Source organism: Pleurodeles waltl, chromosome 7 (assembly GCF_031143425.1).
Source record: "Pleurodeles waltl isolate 20211129_DDA chromosome 7, aPleWal1.hap1.20221129, whole genome shotgun sequence".
NCBI lineage: Eukaryota > Metazoa > Chordata > Amphibia > Caudata > Salamandridae > Pleurodeles > Pleurodeles waltl.
The window spans coordinates 287,602,773-287,626,807 of NC_090446.1; the positions used below are offsets into that span (position 1 = coordinate 287,602,773).

General features: G+C 46.0%; 1 protein-coding gene across 1 annotated transcript in view; it reads right to left on the bottom strand.

Moving 5' to 3' along the window:
• The window catches only part of LOC138246871 (protein-glutamine gamma-glutamyltransferase E-like), a 308,092-nt gene that overhangs the window by 174,289 nt on the left and 109,768 nt on the right, over positions 1-24,035 (bottom strand). The window contains exon 4 of the mRNA XM_069201622.1: positions 22,402-22,520. Coding sequence (XP_069057723.1) covers positions 22,402-22,520 — 119 coding nt within the window. The remainder of the gene's footprint in view (positions 1-22,401; positions 22,521-24,035) is intronic.

Here is a 24,035-nt window from a genome sequence, read left to right on the forward strand (position 1 = left end):
AGCCTGTCAATTACCTCATCAGCTTGGAGGATGGGATGAGTGACAGTCTTAGTGATGGAACTGAGACCCCTTCAATCCACACAGAACGGAAGTTCTGGCTTGGCGCCCACTGGGGCTGCCTTTGATATCAGCACCACAGAGCAGGACCAGGGACTGCTGGATTTCTCAGTCACCGCTAAAGCCAGCATCTTGGCAACTTCATCCTTGATGCTGGTCTCCACCCTGTCTGACAACCTATAAATTGTGTTCTTTACATGGGGACTGTCTCCTGAGTCAATGTCATGGACACACAGGTGTTTTAGTCCGGGGGTGATGGAAAACAGAGCGGAGTACTGCTCCAGTAGCTGGTAACAGTCACCTTGCTGGTCCAGGGTCAGGGAGTCAGAGATTGACACCTTCCATTGACCCATCACCCTCCTGTGCAGAGAGGAGGTCGGGGAGAGGTTCACTCTCATCCTCCACACCCTTATCTGTCACCAGAAGCAAGTACACTTTAGACCTCTCAAAATGAGTCTTCAGTCTGTTCACATGGAGCACCCTGAGGGGGTGCCAAGGGGACTGGAGGTCCACTAAGTAAGTGGCCTTCCAGTTACACTCCTTGATCTCATATGGGCCAGGCCAGCGATCCTCGAGAGCTCTAGGCTCTACTGGCTTCATATTCCATACTTTGTCTCCAGGCTGAAACTCCAACAGGGTGGCTTCTTGTCCTATGGTTGCTCCTGGCCTTTTTCCTGAAACGATGCACCTGGTTGCAAGAGGCCAACATGTAGCTGACCACATCCTTGGGAGGGGGGATTCTTGGGAGATTTTCCTACCTCTCTGAAAATGCTTAGGGGTCCCCTAGCAGGGTACCCATAGAGAAGCTCAAAGGGACTGAACCCTACACACTTCTGGGGTACCTCTCTATAAGCAAAGAGAAGGCATGGCAAGAGGATGTCCCACTTACGCCTCATGGCCTCAGATAGGCCTGTGATCATGCCCTTAAAGGTCTTGTTGAATCTCTCAACAAGACCATTGGATTGAGAATGATAGGGTGTTGTGAATTTGTAGGTCACCCCACACTCATCCCCCACATGGACTTCAGGTATGCAAACATGAAGTTAGTGTCTCTGTCAGACACTATCTCCTTGGGGAACCCCACACAAGTAAAGATCCCCATCAGAGTTCTGGTCACCACCATTGTAGTCACTGTCCTTAAAGGGATTGCCTCTGGGTAGCGGGTGGCATGATCCATCAAAACCAGGATAAACCTTTTGACTAGGGCAGGTTTGGGGTCCAATGGACCAATAGCGTCAATGCTCGCCCTTTCAAAGGGTGTGCCACTGTCAGGAAGTGGGATCAGGGGAGCCTTGAGCTTTTTCCCTGTTTTCTCAATGGCCAGGCAGGTGGGACAGGACCTACAGAATGTATCTGAGCCTGCCTGCATTTGGGGCCAATAAAAGTGGGTGGCAAGCCTGGCAAAGTTCTTGTCTTGCCCTAAATGTCCTGCTAGGCCCAGTAGGAAGGCCTTGTAAAACTGGGGGACCACCAGCAGACGTGCTGCCCCAGTACCCGGAACCTTAGACTCACTGGAAAGGAGAACATTCTCCCAGCAGATAAGGTGATCCCCAGATACTTCACCTGCTGCTTGGGCTGAGGCCTGTTGCCTCAAGCCCTCAAGAGTGGGACACTCTTTCTCCGCCTTGCAGAATTCTTCCCTGGTTGGCCCACCCTCAACTTGCCAGCCAGTAAGCTCAGATAAGTCACTCAGGGCAGCAATGTCTTCGCCCGTTGGCTCAGGGGCCTCCTCCTCAGGGACCCTGTCAACCTCCACCTCAGGAATTTCTGGGACCGGTTTCCAGCGTCCTTTGCCCCTCTCCTTGGCAGCTCTCTGGGCCATTCTTCCAGGCTCCAGACACCCTTGACTTACCTCCCGGGAAGCCATGGAACTTGTGGTCATGCAGACACGCTCAGGCAATCCCATCATCTCTAAGTGAGACCTTAGCGAGAGCTCCCTCCAAGTAGTTTGCTCAAGGTCATTGCCTAACAGACAATCCACAGGTATGGCAGGACTCACAGCTACTTTCAGAGTACCAGAGACCCACCACCCACTCAAAGGGAACCAGAGTCAGCAGTAGATGGCTCTCACGATTGTCATGACTATGACTTGATGGAATGTGCTTGGTAGGACCTGCTCTGCTGACACCAGCTAACCCCTGACAGTAGTCATGCTGGCTCCTGTGTCACACAGAGCCTCCACCCGTTGTCCGTTAATGGTGACCCACTGCCTTAGAAGTATTGGACGGTATGTGGGCTTTTGGCACAATTTCTGCATCTCCCAGTGACACTAGGGTTACCTCTGTCTGTTCCCCAAAACTAACTTGGACTACCTCCTCCCCAAGCTCTACACAAGCCAACCCAGGTGTCTGCCCACCAGTGGGGGGGGTTTGCCCTCTTTGGACATTTGGAGTGACCCTCAGAGTGACCATACTTGGAGCACTCTGTACATTGGGGAATTTCTTTTCCTGTCTAATGGTGAAAGAACCCTTTTCTTTTTAGAATCAGACTGGGACAGGTTACCACTATTCCCTTAGGAATTATTTTGGGGCCACTAGAGAACTCCTGATCTTTAAGCTTTTCTCCCCCTATTTCTTCTGTTTGGAACCCTGACCACCTTTGTGGGTGTCCCCCCAGATACCTATTTGGACACTCTGCTGCTAGCCCAGAAGTCTGCCTCCTCAGCAAGCTTCCTGCGATCATTTAGCTTACTGTCAACTAGATGCTGGCACAACTCTGAAAAGCAAATACTGAGCATATGTTCTGTCAGGACCAAATTTTGCAATCCAACATATTCACTGTTTTTACTGCCCCTCACCCAACCATTCAGTGCCTTACTGGAAAAATCAATAAAATCTACGTAGGTTTGGTTGGGGAGCTTGCTAGTGTCCCTGAATCTTTGGCGATACTTTTCAGGGGTCAGTCCAATTTTGGCAATCAAAATGGTTTTCCTGGGAGTGTACTTGTTCTGGTTCCCAACCTCTAATGTCAGAAGTGTGTCCCTCCCAAGTATTGGCACGTTTTTCCAAGTGCTCTTCAAGGACCCCATGTGCCCTTAGTGCAACGTCATAAGCGGAAAACCACTTATCAATGTCATCTCCCACCACATAACTTGGCACCAAATCCTTGGGTGTACAAACCTTCTTGTCTCCAGCAGGTCCTGTATGTATGCTGCCTGTACTTATGCTGCCACTATCACTACTGGACTCAGACTGCCTAGTCTTGAGCTCCAGCTTTTTCAGACTCAGTTCATGAGCCAAGATAATTTCTTTTCAGCCAAGGCCCTTTCAGCCTCAGCTTGTTTGGATTCTCTCTCAGCCTCTCTCTCTGCTCTCCTCTCCTCTGCCTCAATTTTTAATCTTGCCAACTGCAGCTGGAATTATCTCTCTCCTCCCTCCTTTCCTCTGTGGTCAGACTGTGACTTGATACACTGCTGTCTGGTTTAGCAGGTGGCACAAATCCATGGGTGTTAGCCCCCACTGCTGTTGGCAGCTCCTCGGGAAAGCCATCAACTTGCTCCCCCAACTCATCATGGTCTTGTGAGCGGGCTTCTACCCAGGCCCTCAGTGCCTTTTGGTACTCCTCCTTCTTGGAGGCTCCATGGTTAGGTAACCACATCCCCTTACAAAAGCCCCTAAGATGGTTAACTGTGTATCCCTCCTGCTTTGCCAGGTTAAACACCCCAGCTCCACTTGTGGACCCAGCCAGAGACATGATGTATTGGATTGTGTAAAGAATGTCGAGCTGGGAAATTGCAGCAAAAAGAAAATAAATCAAATAGACCCTTAACTGCGGGTAGGTAGGATACACGTAGCTAATGTATGGTACTGCACAAACCCAAGTCCTATCCTCACCACTGATCACCAATGTTAGAAATGGTGTCTCCAGTTGGCAGAGGTATACACCCTTATCCAAGTAGGGACCACAATCCTAGTCAGGGTAAGTCACAACATAATCCAAATTATCCTGTGCCTACCCTCCAGTAGCTTGGCACTGAGCAGTCAGGCTTAACTTAACTTAGAAGGCAATGTTTAAAGTATTTGTGCAATAAATCATAGTAACAAAGTGAAAACACCACAAAAATACACCACACAGGTTTAGAAAAATAGATATGTATCTGAATAAAATAAGGTAAAAACAACAAAGATCCAATAAGTACAAGTTGAAATATCACTTTTAAAAGGTTTAAAAGAGTCCCAATCCTTAGAAATAAACAGTTGTTTCTTTGTTACAAACAGTACCTGGGATGCATAAAAAAATAATGGCGCACGAAGACTGCAAAGGAGGAGATGAATGGAAAACAAAGTGTTGCGTTGGATTTTCTGATGCAGCACAGATGATGAGTTGTTTCTTTTCACGCTGCAAGGGGTCTGCGTCATTTTTAGGTGTGCAGACTTGGTTCTTTTCTTGGTTCTTTGACTCCCAGGAACGATGCATTAAAAATCCTTAACGCACTGGAAGAAGGAGCAGGAGCTGCATTAATCCGCCAGGCAATGCATCGAATTTTCCGTCACAAGGTAGGCGCTGCATCGAATTTCCAGCTGAGAAGTTGGTGCTGCATTGCTACGGTCAGCTGTGTGGCGATTTCTCAGCCGCAATGCAGGCTTTGCGTCGATTTCCGCAGACTTTGGGTCGATTTTCGACGCACAAGGAGTTTCTTGAAGAGATTAAGGCTCTCATAATGACATTGGCGGTAAATGTTGCTTACTGACACGCTGGCGGCCGCCAACTTACCGCCACCCTGGTGAATATCTGTTCACCATATTATGAAACACACACACACCAATCCGACAGAATACAGCCAAATACAGAAATCCACCAGAACAAAGGTCAGTGATAAAGTGGCGGTCCTAAAACCCGCACCGTTACGCCAACAGAACAACACCCATCACATTATGACCCAGGAATCACCACAGCGGACATTCAACGGCAGTAAACCATTGGCAGTACGTACCGCCGCGCTTATAATGGACACCTGCATACAAAACAACACTGCATTGGCCAATACCAAATACACACACCTGACACCCATACACACACCACACCACTATAAAACGCACACCCACATTACCCACAATCCTTTACCAACCCTTGCCACCACAAGACTGAGAAGAAGAGCACAGAGACAACTAGATACACACACCACTCACACCCATACACCCTTCACGCACTCCACATCACACACCTCACCACATTACCCAACCCCCCCCACCAACACACATCACACAACCCCCATGGCACCACAAAGGCACCCCCGTTTCACTGAGGATGCGTTAAGGGTTATGGTGGAGGAAATCATCAGGGTAGAGCCACAGCTCTTTGGAGCACAGGTGCAGAAGATATCAATAGCAAGGAAGATGGAGCTATAGCGGAGGACCGTGGACAGGGTCAACGCCGTGGAAAGGCATCCAAGAACAGGGGACAACATCAGGAAGATGTGGAACGACCTACGGGGGAAGTTACGTTCCACTGCAGCAAGACACCAGCTCATCATACAGAGGACTGGTGGTGGACCCCCACCTCTTCCCCCACAACTCACAGCATGGGAGGAGCAAGTCTTGGCATTACTACATCCTGAGGGACTCGCCGGAGTTGGAGGAGGACTGAACACGGGTAAGTCTAGTTTTAACAATTATCACCCCCCCATACCTGCATGCCATCACACACTCTCACCCTCACCCTCACTGCCATCACTCCACCACATCCCACACACTCCACCATCACATCACACTAATCCCAATGCCAAGCCCTGCATGCTGCACCAATGCATGGACAGCCCTCCCAGCCCCACATGGACACTCATCACCAAAGCATGCACAGCATAGGGAAACTATCATAACCACAATACACCAACATACACAAGCAAAAGCTGGCAGGGGCACAATAACCATTGAGGGGAAGCTACAGAAGTACAAATGTCAGACACCTGAAGCATAATACATCATTTACATCCCCACAGGTACCCCTGCCAATGTCAGTGGAGAGGACGGGCCACCACTATCCAGTCCCCCAACAGAAGAGTCCCACAGTGATGACAGTAACTCTGGACTTCAGGATCTGGACAATTTACCTGGCCCATCAGGGACCACTGGACAGCCGGTCACCCAAGCCCACTCAAAGACCGCCAAAGAGCCTCCCCTATCAGGATCCAACACCACAGCACCTACCCAGCGTACCCACACCTCTGTCCCCAGGACACGTTAATCAGCAGTGTGCCCACCTGTACAGGTACCCAAGGCCACACCTCGCACACAAGACATTCAGGGACCTGGGGTCACTGGCAGTGGGTACACCGTTCAGGAGACAGAGGCACAGGCCAACAGGGACCCTGGGAGGACTGCTGTGCACCAGGGGAAGGACAGGAGCAGGGAACCGACTCTCCAGGAGGCACTCTCTAAGATCCTGGGAGCCTACAGACATTCCCAGGACACGATTGGCCAGATCCTGGACAACATGCAGGAGAACAGGCGGCTGCAGGAGGGACAGTATCAGGGGATCAGGGAGGACTTGCAGGCCATCAACAACACCCTGATCTCCATAGCAGGGGTGCTGGCAGATATGGCCAACATCATAAGGGAGGCAACAGCACACCATCGGGCTCCTACCACTCTCCAGCCTACTGACCAGCCCTCCACTTCTGCTGCCGATAATGGCCAGGAGGCCCCGCCACAGGATCCATAGGCCACCAGCACCCCTCCCCCTGCAGAAGGTAAACAACCCCGCAAACGTTCCCTGTGAACCAGACAGAAGCCAGAGACAATTGCCAAGGCCACCGCCAGGAAATGACTCTCCTGATTGTCCCCCTTGTGTCCCACTCAGTCACCTTGTCCACATTGAACTGCCATTGCTCCCCTTCCCATGTCCTCATTATAACGTTCTTCAGCCCTTGTCCTAGCATTCCTCACAGGGTCAGTAGCCATGATAGGTTTGGATAACCTCATGGCCACAGGGCACAGTCCAAGGCCCAACTTGAATCCTGCAACAATCCAGATAGAACACTGCAGGGGCATCAATTGTCAACTAGGCAGGCACCTCAGCTGGATGGAGGAACAAGCCGGTTGGTTCTGGAGGGGGCAACATGCCCATTGCTTTGTCCTGTGGAATGCAAGGCCACAGTCTCTCAAGTGTGTGGTTTGCCCACTGCTTGGTCCTGGGGAGTGCAAGGCCACAGTCTCTCTATTGGATGGCTTCTTCCACTTGTTCTGGAGGGGGCATTGTGCCCAGTGTGCTTCATCCCGGGAAGGATGGGGTGAGTAGATGGCTTCTTCCACTGGTGCTGGAGGGGGCATTGTGCCCAGTGTGCTTCATCCTGGGAAGGATGGGGTGAGTGGATGGCTTCTTCCACTGCCCTGTGATGCAGATCTTGGGGAGTGCAAGGTTACAGTCTCTCACCTGGGTGACTCACCTACAGGATTTGCAGGGTCCAGGACGCACCACGGCCCATGGAGGCAGGACTACACACTGCCCGCCGGCGGTGACGGCTGATTAGTGGTGGCAGTGGGGGTTTTGGTATCGGGGCTGGCAGTGGTGGGGAGAGGCTCCAGCCCATCTCCTATAGCCTTGGATGGCTGCCCACTGGGGCTGTTGCTGTTGGTGGCGGTGCAGGTGGTGGGGCTGGCGGCGGTACTGGCGGCGGTGCCGGCAGTGGTGGGGGGAGGCTCCAGCCCATCCCCTGCAGCCTCGGACGGCTGCCCACTGGGGCTGCTGCTGCTGGTGGCTTGCAGGTGTTGGTGCTGGCAGCGGTGCTGGTGGTGGTACTGGCAGTGGTGGGGGGAGGCACCAGCCTTTCCCCTGCAGCCTCGGACGACTGCCCACTGGGGCTGCTGCGGCTGGTGGCGGTGAAGGTGTCGGTGCTGGTGGCGGTGCTGGCAGTGGTGGGGGGAGGCACCAGCCCTTCCCCTGCAGCCTTGGACGGCCGACGCACTGGGGCTGCTTCTGCTGGCAGTGGTGCTGGTTGCAGTGCTGGTGGCAGCGCTTGCAGTGGGGAGGGGAGGCTCCAGCCCTTCCCCTGCAGCCTCAGACAGCTGAACAGCCATGGTTTGTGGTGGGGGGCTCCAAATGAGTCCCAGCACCAGGCCTCATGTCCTTCCTGCCTGCTTGCCCTTCCCTTTTGCAGCTGCTGGTGCCTCCTTGCCCTTCCCTTTGGCAGCTGGTGTTGCCTCCTTGCCCTTCACTTTTGCAGCTGATGGTGCCTCCTTACCCTTCCCTTTCGCAGCTGGTGGTGCCTCCTTTCCCTTCCTTGATGCACCTGGTGCATGCACACTTCCAGTACTGCTGGCTGGTTCCTGGGCTCCTCTCCCACCTGCAGTAGCTATCGACACTACTGTGGCCGTGGACTGGGTGGCTGAGGTGCTCCCCTGGGTTCTGGCCACCCTGGCCCGATGTGAAGGACGGGGGGGAGGGGTAGGGAAGAGGTCAACGGTGGGGAAGAAAAGCTTCTTAGAGACATTGGGGCGGGAAGAGGGTGAAGGTTTAGGAGTGGAGGAATGCACTACATCCTCATCCACTACCCCATCACCATCACACCTATCACTACACACCCCTCACTGGTAGTCACCACCCCAACATCCATGCACAGGTCCCCTGTGTCTTCTCCCACTGTGTCTGTGCCCCATTCCTCCTAAAGTACACAAATGCAAGCACTCAGACACCCAACAGCCATCCACCTCACAACAGCATCAAGCCCATGGACCTGCACCCAAACACAGCAGACAGACACCTCCAACAACCCCTCCCTCTTCCTCCACTCCCAAACCTTCACCCTCTTCCCGCCCCAGTGTCCCTTAGAAGCTTTTCTTCTTCGCCGTTGACCTCTTCCCTACCCCTCCACCCTGTCCTTCAGAACGGACCAGGGTGGTCAGAACCCAGGCTAGCACCTCAGCCACCCAGTCCATGGCCACAGTAGTGGCGGCAGCTACTGCAGGTGGGAGAGGCTCCAGGGAACCAACCATCAGCACTGACAGCATGCCTGCACCAGCTGTCAAGGGGAAGTATAAGGAGGCACTGCCAGCTACCAAGGGGAAGGGCAAGGAGGCACCCCCAGCTGCCAAGGGGAAGGACAAGGAGGCACCACCAGCTGCCAATCAGAAGGGCAAAGGGCCTGCAGGCAGGAAGGATAGGAGGCCTGGTGCTGGGACTATTTCTGAGCCCCCACCACCAACCATGGCGGTTCAGCTGTCCGAGGCTGCCGGCGAAGGGCTGGAGCCTCCCCTGACCACTGGCATCCCCGACACCAGCTCTGCCACCAGCACTGCCACCACCAACACTGCCAGCAGCAGCAGCTAGTGGGCAGCCATCCGAGGCTGCAGGGAAAGGGCTGGAGCCTCCCCCAATCACTGGCAGCACCAGCACCACTGCCAGCAGCCCCAGTGGGCAGCCGTCCGAGGCTGCAGGGGAAGGGCTGGAGCCTCCCCCACCACTGCCAGCCCCAACACCAGCACCGCAACTGCCACCACTGAGCAGCTGTCACCACTGGCGGGCAGTGTGTAGTCCTACCTCCATGGGCTGTAGTGCATCCTGGCCCCTGAAGATCCTGTGGGTCTGACACCCAGGTGAGAGACTGTGACCTTGCACTCCCCAAGTGCTGCATCACAGGGCACAATGCCCCCTCCAGAACCATCCTCTCATCCCCTCCTTGCCAGAATGAGGCACACTGGGCACAAGGCCCACTCACCCCCTCCTTCCCAGGATGAAGCACACTGGGCACAAGGCCCCCTCCAGAACCAGTGGAAGAAGCCATCCACTCACCCCCTCCTTGCCAGGATGAAGCACACTGGGCACAAGGCCCCCTCCAGAACCAGTGGAAAAAGCCATCCACCTACCCCCTCCTTCTCAGGATGAAGCACACTGGGCAAAAGGCCCCCTCAAGAACCAGTGGAAGAAGCCATTCACTCACCCCCTCCTTCCCAGGATGAAGCACACTGGACACAAGGCCCCCTCCAGAACCAGTGGAAGAAGCCATCTACGTGAGAGACTGTGGCCTTGCACTCCCATGACCAAGCCTTGGGCAACCCACCCACTAGAGAGACTGTGGCCTTTCACTCCCCTGGACAAAGCTGTGGGCAAACCACCCACTTGAGAGACTGTGGCCCTGCACTCCCCAGGACCAAGCAGTGGGCAAACAACTCACTAAAGATACTGTGGCCTTGCACTCCCCAGGACCAAGCAGTGGGCATACCACCCACTTGAGAGACTGTGGCTTTGCACTCCCCAGGACTATGCATTTGGCAAACCACCCACTTGAGAGACTGTGGCTTTGCACTCCCCAGGACCAAGCAGTGGGCAAACCACCCACTTGAGAGACTGGGCCTTGCACTCCCCAGGATATCGCACAGGGCATGTAGCCCCCTCCAGGACCACTGGTGTTGTACCATCTTCCGGATGAGGTGCCCCCTCATTCCCATCCCCCTGAGGTGCCTGTGTATTTTCGCCCTGATGCCCCTGCAGTGTTCTCTCTGTGTTGTTGCAGAAGTCAAGTGGGGCCCTGGCCTATGTGATGTGGCCCTGTGGCCCACAGACATTGAGGACTGGGCAGTGTCCCTCCATTTGTATATTTGTATATACTGTTTTGATTTTGAATCACAATGTTCTCGTATTATATCTTATTACACTCACTTTAATCAATTCATTTTATCCTTGCATTATTCCTGAGGGGTACAGGGTGTATATGTAATGTTACTGCATCTGTTTGGGTGTATGGTGTTGGGGGTGGGGGTAGGGGTGTTGCGTGTGTGTGTCTCTCTCTTTTTCCTCCCCCCTCCCTTGTGTGCTGGGCGGCAGTACTCACCATGGTCATCTTCACCGGCGTTGCTGTTCGTAGTGAATGAGGAGGTACAGAACCATGGGAAACATGTGCAACTCGGGCTCCATGGCGTTCTGGTTCTTCCTTGATTCTCCAGAGGTGAGTCCTTTGCCTTCTGTGTTCTGTTTCCGCCATGCTTTTGATGTTGTTGGTACCGCCCCGGAAAAGGTGGCGGATAGGCCTGTTGTAATTCTGTGGGTGGTACATTATCTTCTGCCTGGCTGTTGGCGGTTACCGGCGAGGTGGTTGTTGCTACTGCCGTGGCGGTCAGTGTGTTAAAGTGGCTGTCCGTGTGGGAGATTTCCGTTACGGTCATAATTCCATTTTTTTTACCGCCGGCCTGTTGGCGGTATTACCGCCACTTTATCACCTACCGCCAGGGTTGTAATGAGGGCCTTAATCTCTTCAAGAAACTCCTTGTGCATCGAAAATTAATCAGTGGCTGTGGAAATCAACGCAAATCCTGCATTGCGGCTGAGAAATCACCGCACAGCCCACCGTAACAACGTAGCACGGACTTCCTGACTAGAAATTCATGCAGCGCCTACCTTGCGATGGAAATTTGATGCATCACCTACCGGATTGACGCAGTGTCTGCTCCTTCTTCCAGCTCATCAAGGATTTTCAACGCATCGTCCCAGGGCATCAAAATATCCCCCCATCGCAGTAAGGAACAAAGACTGCGTGACGAAAAATGACACAAACCCCTTGCAGCGTGGAAAGAAATTACGCCTTGTCTGTTCCATGTCAGAAAATCCGATGCAACACCTTAAATTCCCACGGATCTCCTCCTCTGCAGTCTCCGTGAGCTGTTATTTTTGACACATCCCAGGTAATGAGTTTAACAAAGAATCAACTGTTTATTACTAAGGATTTAGACTCTTTTAAACCTTTTCAACTTGTGCTTATTGGATCTTCGTCGTTTTTACCTTATTTTATTCACATAAATATTATCTATTTTTCTAAATCTGTGTGGTGTATTTTTGTGTTTTTTTTTTACTGTTTTACTGTATGATTTATTGCACGAATGCTTTACATATTGCCTTCTAGAAGTCTTTTTCCTGAAAATTTGCCAAATGGACTACATTGTCAATCCAACAGATATTGAGACACCTAAAATTTGATTTAAATGGAGAGCGAGTAGTTCAGAGATTACTGGAAACATTTTTTGAACTTTTATTCCATTACTGGGTGTGATCATGAATGACATAAAGATATGGAAGTTATCATTAGAGAAAATGTCAACCAATTTTCAGGTGCAATGCTCCTAACAGATACAGAAATGGTTGCAGTAACGGCTATGATTCTTTAGAATCGCCTTGCGTTAGACATCCTTTTAGTAAATGAGGGCAGAGTCTATCAAGTTTTAAAGACACAAAATTGCTGTACTAATATCCCAGATAACCGCAGGGTGATAAGGAGATACTTATCTAATTTGACGAGTCTGAAAAAATACCTAAATGACCTAAAAGAGACAAATGTTTGGAAGACAATAGGTGAAGGATTCTCCAAGTTAGGATCTTGGTTTGGAAACTTGGGAAATGGTTTTGTGAAAATGATCCTGAAACCTTTATTGATTGTGGCAGTGTGCATAATTTGTGCACTTGGATTTTACAAAGCTTACAATGTCAGGAGAAAACAAAGAGTAAAGAATAAACAGAGGAGGAAAGAAATGGAAATGGAGAATATGAGAAACACGTATTATCAGACGATGAAGAGAACTGACAATTTTATCACAAACCTAGATCTATGCGTAATCAAACTACAAGGTTTTGATTTTGTCTCATTGTAAATGAGAAAGATCTTTTTTGACAGCATATATTGCAGTCAGAGGAGGGACTGAGAGAGATTAGGTTTTACAAATATATTAGTGGCATAGAAGTTAGCATATGGTGATTAATTCACCTACATTTAAAAGCCTGACAGAGAAAATAACACAAGTTGTAAAATGTGCATGTTTGAAATATGGTGAACCATGTGGCCACCATTCTTATTAATCATTATGTTTTAAAATGAGAGCTTTTCATTTATATTAAATGAAGTACTTGTGTGAATTAATATGAAGAGTGTTTTTATTAAAAATGTACATTAAGAATAGAAATGTTAAATGAATATGAATTAATTGTATTTATATTGAATTAAATGAATTTTATTAATGCAAGTTACATGTGTGCAGAAAAATAAATACACATTTAAAGTTAGTTTTAACATGTCATAAATAATGTCTGCAATTAAAATAACTTGCTTTGCATTCTTGATATAAATTGTAAGGTGTGCAATAGGTGTATTAAAGTATAAAATGTATTAATGCATACTAAGGCTTTTTTAGCTTGACTAGGACTGAAAGATTAATTTTGCAGCTGTAATGACAAATTGCTTCTTTATTCTGTCTCCTCTGACCTGAATTCTTTTCTTAGGCTTTTAATGTGAATGTTGAATGTCCTATCATATTGAAGGCAAGAAACATGGTTTAGAAATAACAATGTTGAAATATTTGTTCTAGCTGACGAACAAGACAGGAAATTTGTAGTTCTCATGTGAAATGTACTAGTTTATTTTATTTGTTTCTTGAGAAAGGATCTCAAGTAACAAATAATTAGAAAATGTAATATTTTGTCAGAAATGTGTGAAATCATCCAGATGACAATGCACTTTTGCTCAGAAGTTTTGGAATAGTTGCAAATTTGATGGTTCCACCTGCAGCCATTCTATGCCGAATCTGACATCTGATGTGCACCCACCTGAAGTACCAATGAATGGATTGTGCATATTCCAAATTAGTGAGAAAATCAGAAACTTTGAGTTAGTTCCACTCCTTCCTCGATGCTCTTCAGTACAAATGAGCCCAACTAATTCTGAACTGCTGATTGGTTCTATGTGCAGCCCGTGTTCTGCACTGTCCTTATGCTGCTGTCAACTAACGCCGGAAGAAGATGACCGTCATTCCAGATGAATTATCACTGTATGTTGCCCCATGAGGAGAGGTATAACTAAATGTGGTTTCTTGTTTCCCTTTCAGTTAGGATACTTACACCAGCCTATTTTATACTGAGTTGCCCTAGTTAGATGTTTTTCCAAATTCTTTTTGTTTTTGTTTTCTTCTATTTTGCTTTTGCCCGCATATGTTAGTCCATTCCCCCACATGCAAGTCCAAATTCGAGTTAGTGATACGAATGGCCCCATTGCGAAACCTGTAATTGAATGTTAAACCGTATGACTATGATTTACTGATGACACCATCATCTGCTTTGAATTCTAGCGTTTTTGCTAATTTATACTTTTCTTTTGGAGTGTTTAGCAGTATTAATGTTTAGTAGTATAAATCTTGTCAGACGTTTCGGCCAGCCTGTGGTTTTTATATATGTTTATAACTTAGTTTTCCCCTTCATATACATGACATTGATCTTGGGATTGCAATAAAGCTTTGAAATATTATTCAGTTTGGAGTTTTGTTTTAGTGTTAAATTGTTTATGGTGTTTAATACTGTTTATGGTATAAGATAATTGACTTGTGATTGAATGATTTTGACTATTACACTCTTAGCCAAGTCCAAAGATTCAGTTGACCTCAATAGGTGAGAATAGTGATGGTGTCTCACCTGCGCAATGGTGGCTATTGAACTTGGAGTGGGGAGAAAATCTGGGCTCAGCGTACCAACATGCATGTGTCCGAACAGGTCCTCAAAGGTCTATAAAGATTGTTATTGCTTTAGAGGGCTTGATTTATTGCCTTTAGAGATCAAGTTTGTTTAGATGGCCTATTGGAGGTTAACACATTGTCTGAGCTCCTAATAACGGTGATCCACCTCCACCATGTGTGAGATGAACTGTTGTTGGAGTTCTTCCATAAACATAGGATTGTCTTGATTCCTATGGTTAGGAGCAGCTCAATAGGAGATAAGTCACTGTCGGACAATTCGTGCAATATGTTTATGGTGTATTTTGTACATACAAGAAGATGACATTCTTTATGCACCAGTAGAACATTACATTTTTCTGTGTTGTAATTTTAATGAACAAATTAATCTTGACAACTCTTCGATCAGAGTAATTTTAAAGGTTAGGCTTAATATGGAAAGTGTGTCTGTAAGAATCACATTCTATGTTATTTAAATAACTAAAATTCTTTGTCACTCTTTGGTTTGCAAAAACTATAACAAAATATTATTGGTTAAATGTGAGACTCACCGAAACTTCAGAAAGTGAAAACCATAAGGGAAGGATTCCGCACTGATGACCGTTTTACCCTGAGCTCTCTTAACTCTGGGTAATGCCAAATTTCATGTTTAGACACAACCCCCAAAGTATTGCACTGCTACGATAAAACCAATATGCTATGCTGAAAATTAGGTTTTGCAGTAAATATATCACGAGGAATGGCAGACTGCTAAATAGTAGTGTCAAAAATGTAATCTACTGAAAAAATAGAATGAAAAAGATGTTGCTACAAATAAAATAATAAAAAATGTTTTTTAGAAGGGGAAAGGTAAAGCGTACTGGGTGTAGGGGCATGGAAGAATCTTTCTGCTCAAGCAAAGAGGAGCGTTTATAGAGAATTTGGAAACAGTTAAATAGGGGACTAGTAATGGGTTTTAGGGCTTAGGGAAGTGTGGCATTAAGGGGTAGTAAGGAGTATGTAGCGTTCAGAGACTTGTCATGCTATGGGGACATTAGTGACTTTTAGAGTTCAGAGAAGGGTAGAGTTAAGGTTCAATAATTGTTAATTACAGTTTTTGGAGAGGGGTAGCAATAGAGGGAAGTAAGGTCTTTTGCCTCAGGGGAAGACAGTGGTAAGTCGTAGTAGGGGTGTTTTAGGATTCAGTAAAGGGTCACATTAAGAAGTAGTTCTGGGTTCTTGAGGTTCAGAGATCAGTAATGTAAATGAGTAGTAAGGATTTTTAGGGTTCAAGTAAGGGCCATTCAGTAGTAAGGATTTTTAGGGTTCAGGGAAGGGTAGCAATAATGGGAAAAAGGGGGATCACAATAGTGCTACAGGTTTGTAAGGTGTTTTTAGGATTCAGTGAATTCTAGACTTAGGGGGTAGTTAAGGGTTTTATAGGATTCAGGGAAATGTATCATAAAGGAATAGTAAGGGTTTCCTTAGGGGTTATGGAAGGGGGAATATTAAGGAGTAGTAAAGGTTTATAGGGTTCAGGGTAGGGTAGTGTTAAGGGTATTAAAGTGTCTTTAAGGTTCAAGAAAGGGTGGTATTAAATGGTAATAAGGCACTGTTGGACTTCAGGAAACTGATAGCATTAGGCTTTAGTTGGAGCTTTTAGGATTCAGAGAAGGAGAGCTTTAAGAGGTAGTAAGTATTTTTATGGATTAGGGATGGGTATCATTAAGCTGTAGTTCTGGGTTTTAGGGATTCAGGAATGGGAAGCGTTAAAGGGCCCAGTTTGGAAAATTAAAGAATGCATTTAATAAAGTAAATATTTTTGTTTTTTGGTGCATGGCCGGTGAGCCAAGATGGCAGGTGCGTGAACTGGCGTTTTCACACCCACCATGTCCTAAATTCTCCTTTGGATGATAATCGTACTTGGCTTACTGCGGGGATTCTGGATTTGTCAGACATTTGTTGGTATGAGACTAGTGGGGGTGGCAGCAGCAGAGTGGCCTGCAGCCAGCATGCTGGCACAGTGGCATCACTGAGCGCAGTGCTCTTTGTGGAGGCAGCATTTCATTGGAGGCCTGAGACCATAAACGTCGGGTGGTGGTTGTGCCCTCTGCTTTGGACTAAGAAGGGTAGTGGGCCTCTTCTGTGCTAGACTGCCCCGCAAGCACAGTGACCAATACTTCTGCTGTGCCTGGGAAGGGCTGTGCAACTTGTGTATAGCAGTGGGAGGTGTCAAAGTTACATGGAGGTGCAGCGGCCAACCAGAAGGACTGGCTGCAGCCACAACAACTAAATTACCAAAGTATGTTAAATCGTGATGGGAGCCCACCTTCACTGCAGGTTGTTGAAATTCCTCTTACTTGTCCACGTCCTACAATTGGATTAGTTTTACTCTGAAAGGGAGGCGAGTGGGATCCCATTAACAGTTTTGGCCTGCGAGCATTCAGAGCACAGTGGTCTGGCAGCAAAAAGCAAGAGCTGATTGCTCCCTTTGCCTTACACCAATAATGCATGTTGTGTGCTGAACTCCTTCTTGATCATCAGCCACTTGCAGTAGAAAGGGAAAATATATTAATTCATGATATCAAGTTCAGTGATGGTTGATGTGGCCGGAGACCCAGTACACTAAACTGAGGAGGGCAACTTTCATGCCGTGCTATTTTAATTTCCTTTCCATCAGGAAGTTGCAAAAAGACCTGGTGAATTATCTATATCATTATTTCAAATCACTTTCTGGTTGCCATTTAAGGGGATGTACTGAGGGGCAGCTAGTGACTGCCAGCTGATATAATTTTGTAAGCTATCAGTGCCACCAGACTTTCCCTTAAAGGGTAAATTTAAGAAATTAAACTTCATTTCACTCCTTTGAAAACAGTAGAGCGAGTCACAGAAGCAGAAAGACGTATCTCAGCCTCGGAAGATCAAGTACCAGCAATGCAAGGATAACTTTAAAAACTCCTTGTAATGATGAAACACTTGGAGGAGAGAGTTTCAAAGACACAATGAGGAGATCTAGAAGGAACAAGATGAAGGAAGTGGGCATACCTGGAAGTTCAAAATGCGCAAGTATGGAATGTCTTATAACAAACTGGTTAGTGATTTAGATCCCTGCAACAGAATTTTCTTCTTTCTTTGTGGTTGAACAAGCTCATAGGGCACTGGAGACAAAGCCTCCACAGGGGTCACCTCTGTGTCCAATTATAGTGAGCCTTCTGAACTACATGGACAGAGATATGTTCTTAAAGATAGCTCTTGAATTAGGAGAGATTTGCCTTTACAACCACAAAGTTATGATGTATTCAGATTACACTCATGCAGATTAGAAACAAAGGAACTCCTTCATAATTGTTAAGCAGAAGCTGAGGGCATTCACCTAAGTTATATGATACTGTTCCCAGTGAGACTTTGAGTTCCCTTCTCTGGCAAATCCTTATTTTTGGATACTCTGGAAGCTGCTTGGGACTGGGTTGAAGACAGAAAGGTGCTGCATCCTCGCACTGATAGAACTGACACTAATACAAAGAGCACTCTGGGGAGTACAGCTTGACTTTTTGAAAATAAGAGATCCTGAAGATAACAGGCCTGCTCTGAGGAGGTACTAGGGAGTAGGCAAATGATGATGAAGCCAGTGACTCCATGTATCAATGAGCAAGTCGTATTGGATTCCAAACTTATTTTCCACAGACAGCGGTAGAGGGTCTGGACTGTGGCTGTGAATCAACTGTGTGTTTGCCATTCATCTGAGCCTTCTTCATGGTCAGGTAACTGGTTGACCTGGGGTCTCAAGCAAAATGGACACATTGATTTGTGTATTAACCAATAAGTTTAGGTACTATTATCCTTCCTTCTTGAGTTTGGGGCCTTTACGTTTAAATGGGATGACAGATGCTTCTGGGGAGGAAGTATAGGATGGGGGAGTAGTGGACATGGGAAGTTCATAGTTTTCATTGCTTTATGTTACTACAGGTACGAGCTGCCTTACTGGTAAAGAGGCTGATATTCCCTTAATGTATTCATTAATTAATAGGTGTAAACTACATACACAGGATTCCTTCCCACTTGGTCGCAAATGACTATCTGGTGGAATGGTGTTCTAGCCTGTGGATAGCCTACAAACCCAGTGAAGCTTGCCTTCTGAGATCTTGCTTCACATGTAATGCCAATAACTGCACAAGACACACCTAATAGCCAATTTCGAATCCTGTCCTGGAATGTGAATGGGTTACATATTAATCTCAAGAGGATAGCAGTGATGCTTTATGCAAGAAAACATCCTCACTTGTGTTTTTGCTTCAAGAAACACATTTATTGGGCACTAACTGGAGCTTTCATAGCCATTATGGTTACACATGTTTCAATAGGGCTTTGCCCACGGCTTCCCAGGTTTAGCTATTCTCCTATGTAAGACATTCCCGCCTGTAGTATTTGAAGTACAATCAGACCTCTTGAGCAGAAACATCATGGAGAGGAGACAAGTGAAGGGACATCTATGGACTCTGATTATTCAGTAGCTTTGCCAGGTCTACAAGAAAGTAGCATGATGATCATGACTAGACATGTTCCTGATGCACTCATAGGTATGACACTTACAGATAGAGGCTTTCTCACAGATACCCACAGTACTCTGCTAATGCAGATGTCTTAATTAGAAATTATTAATGAATGTTTATGTATTTTGAATAATGACATGTAGAAAAATGAATAACATAGAAAAATAATGTGCACGTTTGAAATTGTGACCTTGAAGAATGGCCACCAGTGTTCACCAAATGTACTAAATAATTATGAATCCATATGAAATATTGAAAATGTGTTAGATTAATGTAGTACTATGTTATATTTAGGGTTCTGAAATATGCCCTTGCTTTTTAATTGTAGGCCTTAACTTAGCGAGTGTCTTGGCCTAGTTTTACCAGGCCTCATGTCGAAGCTGTATTTCTTAGTGTTTAATACCAAATGTTGTCAGAGTGAACTAACTGTGAAATGCTCATCGTTTTAATAAAATGCTTAGCAGAAGCTTTCTATGGGAACCGACAGACAGGAAATGAGGTCTCTTGAAAAGTAACTAAATGTGTGTAAAATGTGCAAAGGGTTCTTTCCCAGGACACGAAAAATGAAGACACTGACTGGAAATGAAGATGCAACAAAATTGATACCTGACGAGCCGGATGATGAGAACATCGTAAAGCAGACAAATCAACGACATGTGACCTGTGAAATATTAGAATTCAGAGATTTGGTAAAGGGACATTATTGGGTAGAGTAATAACGTACGATTAATTGACCAGTTGGAAATTGGGGGATGGTTTTGGAAACTTTGATATAACAGCGTGACAGAGACTTATTCAGATTTACTGATATTTAGATTTACGGCGATATTGAGAAGAAGAGATTCGAGATTCTGACATTGGGCTCATACTCTTTGAGAGCCTGATGTTTTGCAGATCGACTGATGACCTGAGGAGGAAGACTGATTCTGCTTGCTGACCCATACTGTGGATAGGTAGATATGACAATGATTGAATTGCATTTTTATGCCTTTTCTTTCTAGGTGCCAACTGCGCTGACTTAGTACTTTCTTTAGTAAATGTTTTTTCCAAATTTGTGTTCTAAATTGTTTTGCATCAAGCCCCACATGCTGATGTTAATTGGTGTTAGTTGAGGTTACTCACATGACGACTGACAAATTAGAGGCAAATGGTTGACGGACTATCTTGCTGAACTTGATGGATGTCATAGCTTTGCTGAATTGGGTTTTACTAGTATGCTGTGTTGATGCCTTAGAATATCTTTTGATTCAAGCTATGATTAGATCACGTTTTTTGCAACTTGTTGATTAACGAGTGCATTAAAACTTGTTTCCAATTTGAACTGAGATGAATTAAGATTCCTGACTTAATATTGTTAACAAATAGGGAAGAAGCTTGCTGAACCTATTCCTAAAGGTGTGGTTATTCATGGCTGAAGAGTCATGGTGTGTGAGATTTACTGACTCCATTAATTGTTGATTTGATTGATGGTTGTTGATCATTGTGTGTTGATTACTGATTCTGTGTTGAAAGGTATGGTAAGAACACCCTATACAAATCAAAAGGTTCATTGACCTATACGCATCCCCTTGTAAGTTTACTTACTAAGGATTGACACGCTATCAACTCCTTCCATGGTTAGGCCATTATCTCCGATTCAGTGTTTGAATCCACTGGTTCTGGTTGACATGTGGAGATGTTGGCATGGCACAGATCCATCAAAATCCAATGTGCACCTTTCATCCTCAAGCACTGACTATGCATTCGTCCAGCAGCAGAGGTTCATAAGAAATAACAGGTATGCATCCTTCTGCGGGGGCTCTCGGGTCACTCCCTAATAGAGGTGTGCCTCCAGTGGGTGGACACATGTCCGTATGGAATCTGGAGATTTAATGCATTGTGGCTTAGTATGAGCGCTTCTCTAACCTCCGAGATGCAGTTGCTGAGTTATTTGAGGGTGGGTTTGGTCTTCCAAACAATGATGTTATGGAAAGTGTTTAAAATGCTTATGAAGGGCGGGCTAAGATTTATTGCAGGGCTAGAGACAAGAAGGGTATGAGACATGGATGACCTCTAGGAGCAGAATAGAATATTAGAGCCATACGTACCCGCACAAAGACAATTTCAGATATAGAAACGTTTTAAATGCGTTGCACAATACACAGCATTGAACAATACACTCACTGCCAACTCTGACACTGGACTCCAAAAGGGGAACTACTTTGGGGCCAACAGTAAAAAATGTGAGAGAGACACTAACAGGGGATGTACCATATTGCATCACAACTATGTTTTTTCTATTCTTTTGAAACTGTTGATCATCCTGAGTTATTCTTCTCTTGTTATTCTCAAAGCAAATCCCTTGCACATACATAGCCTAGAATTCTGAGGAATTAATTGAAGATAACAAAAAAAAAAAATACTACCATTTGGGAGAAATGAGTGGCAAAAATGAAGCTTATCCTTAAAGAGGGAAAGTAGAAGGTAAGAAGTGTAATGTTAAATTTAAGAGAAGAAGCCTGAATACAGTAGCTCACGCAGCGATCAAGGGATGCAAGAGTAACAGTGACAATTGCAACCGGGAATTTAAAAAGTGTGATGCTATTAGTAGTTGTAGTTGCAATGACACACTTGAGAGGGTAGGATACCTTCTATCTCTAAGGATGTTGCAAACATGCTCCGACCAATGAGATTTTTCAATCCTCAGAACTTCTGTGTTCCACCAGATATTTTTGAAGTTTCAGTACAGCCTATCTTTCAACCTGAAGTGGTACTAAGTACTTTGGTTTAACTAGGAATGTGTAAAAGTGATGGTGCTGCAGAATAGTGGACTGTGAAATTATGGTAATTTGCCAAATGCATCCATGCAATTACATAGTACTTGGTCACTGATTTAATCATCCACTTTTAGCAGTCCTATTTCCCCATGGCCTACCACACTCCAATGTATATAACAAACTTGTCAATAAACATATCACCATATGAGCTTTGGAAGCATTCTTCAACTGCAGCATACTGTAGTGGTGGATAGAGATCACTTATGCAAATGATGAATGTAAGAGCTTGATCGTGAATGGGGCTCAGCTATTACAGTGAAGCTCAGGGCTTTAAAGCACCCAGGTTAACGCGCTTCAATGTCATTGCATTTCAGAGTGTCCATTGCCACATCGTAATACTTGCTTGCATAGGTAGGATAAGACACAGAGTTCACCCTTTTGCAGATAGAATGTGACCACCATCCCATCTGTAGCAATAGCAGAGACCACCACCAATTTGGGAACATCCCTACACTCAGCAACAACCTCCAATTGCTCATCATTTGTCAAGACAGCTCTTTCGCTAGCGGGGCCACAGGGAACCATGGGAACATTCTCCAAAATACATAAATAAATAATTGAATGAATAAATACATTCATTACCTGACCATAATTCCATCCTTGCTGGTCAATGTACTTAGTGTTCCCCAAATACAGGATTCCAGAGTCGTTGAGTACGTATTCATTTCGCTCACCCTCATCAGACATGTAGACATCATCATCTGAAATAACATAGGATAGAGTTTGTTACACCCCCTTCTTAGATAAATAACTATGGGCCGTGTTTAGATCTCGGCAAAGGGAATACTCCGTCACAAACGTGACAGCTATCCCGTCCGCCGCATTACATTCTCCGTAAGAAATAATGGGATCGTAATGCGGCAGACGGGATATCTGTCACTTTTGTGACACTATTCCTCTCTGCCAAGATCTAAATCACGCTGTATATGTCTCAATACTTTTGGTCCCTTCCTAGTGATTCTTGCAGTCTCATTCCTGTTTGTATCTATCAATCAATCAATCAATCAAAGAAATTTATAAAGCGCGCTACTCACCCGCGAGGGTCTCAAGGCGCTGCTGTTCCTTTTTCCACACCTGTATTTTAGTTTCTCAGTTTGGCTTCAAATGTCCTTTTTTCTGCTCTGCTTATTCTTGTTCATTTGTATATATTGCTTATTGTTAGACCTGGCATCCTGGGTGTGGTCTCTCCTAACTTTTTGCCTCTACTTCCCAGGTTGCTCCCATGTGCTGGACTCTGTTTCTGCTGTTTTTGTTACTCTGGGCACTTTACCACTGCTCACCACTGTTAAGTGCAAGTGATCCCTATGAGAAATTGTTGGTGTAATTGGTTTTCCATAATTGGCATATTTGATTTGTTAGGTAAGTCCCTAGTAAAGTGCACTAGAGGTGCCTTGGGCCTCTAAATCAAATGCTATTAGTGGGCCTACATCACTGATTGTGACACCCACATGAGTAGCCCCGCAGTGTCTGTGTGTGCAGTTTTAAAACTGCCAATTCGACCTGGCAAGTGTACCCACTTGCCAGGCCCAAACCTTCCCTTTTTATACATGCAAGGTACCCCTAAGGTAGACCCTAGGTAGCCCCATGGGCAGCGTTCAGTGTATGTTAAAGGTGTACTGATGTGTTTTACAGGCGCTAAAAGTGAAATATTGCCAAATTTGTTTTTCACTGTTGTAAGGCCTGTCTCTCTTATAGGGTAACATGGGGGCTGCCTTTAAATATTCTTAAAGTGCAGCTTCTCTTTGGGAGCAGATAGAAATAAGGATTTTGTGGTCTCTGAACTCACAATTTAAAAATAAATCTTTTAGTGAGGTTGGTTTTCAGATTGTTAATTTGAAAATGCCACTTTTAGAAGAAGACATTGTTTTGCTTTAACCATTCTGTGACTATGCCTGTTTGTGTATTCCCTGTATGGGTCAGACTGACAGCTGGGCTATTAGTGAATCTCCTCTAGACAGTGACGCAAAGGGAGCTGGGGTCTCTCCTGCATACCCTGATGAGCCACCTCAGCTAGAGTGGAGGGAGGAGTGGTCACTTACATCTGAATGGACTGTGCCTTCCCTCATGCAATGCACTCTCCAACCCCCTGTGTTTGTCTGGAGTCTGGCCTGGGCAAGGCAGGATCCTGTAAACAACAGAGACTTTTTTTTTAATTTGGGTAACTTCAAAGGCAGAAAGGGGTATAAGTAGTGGACAAAACCCCAGACTTTAGATTT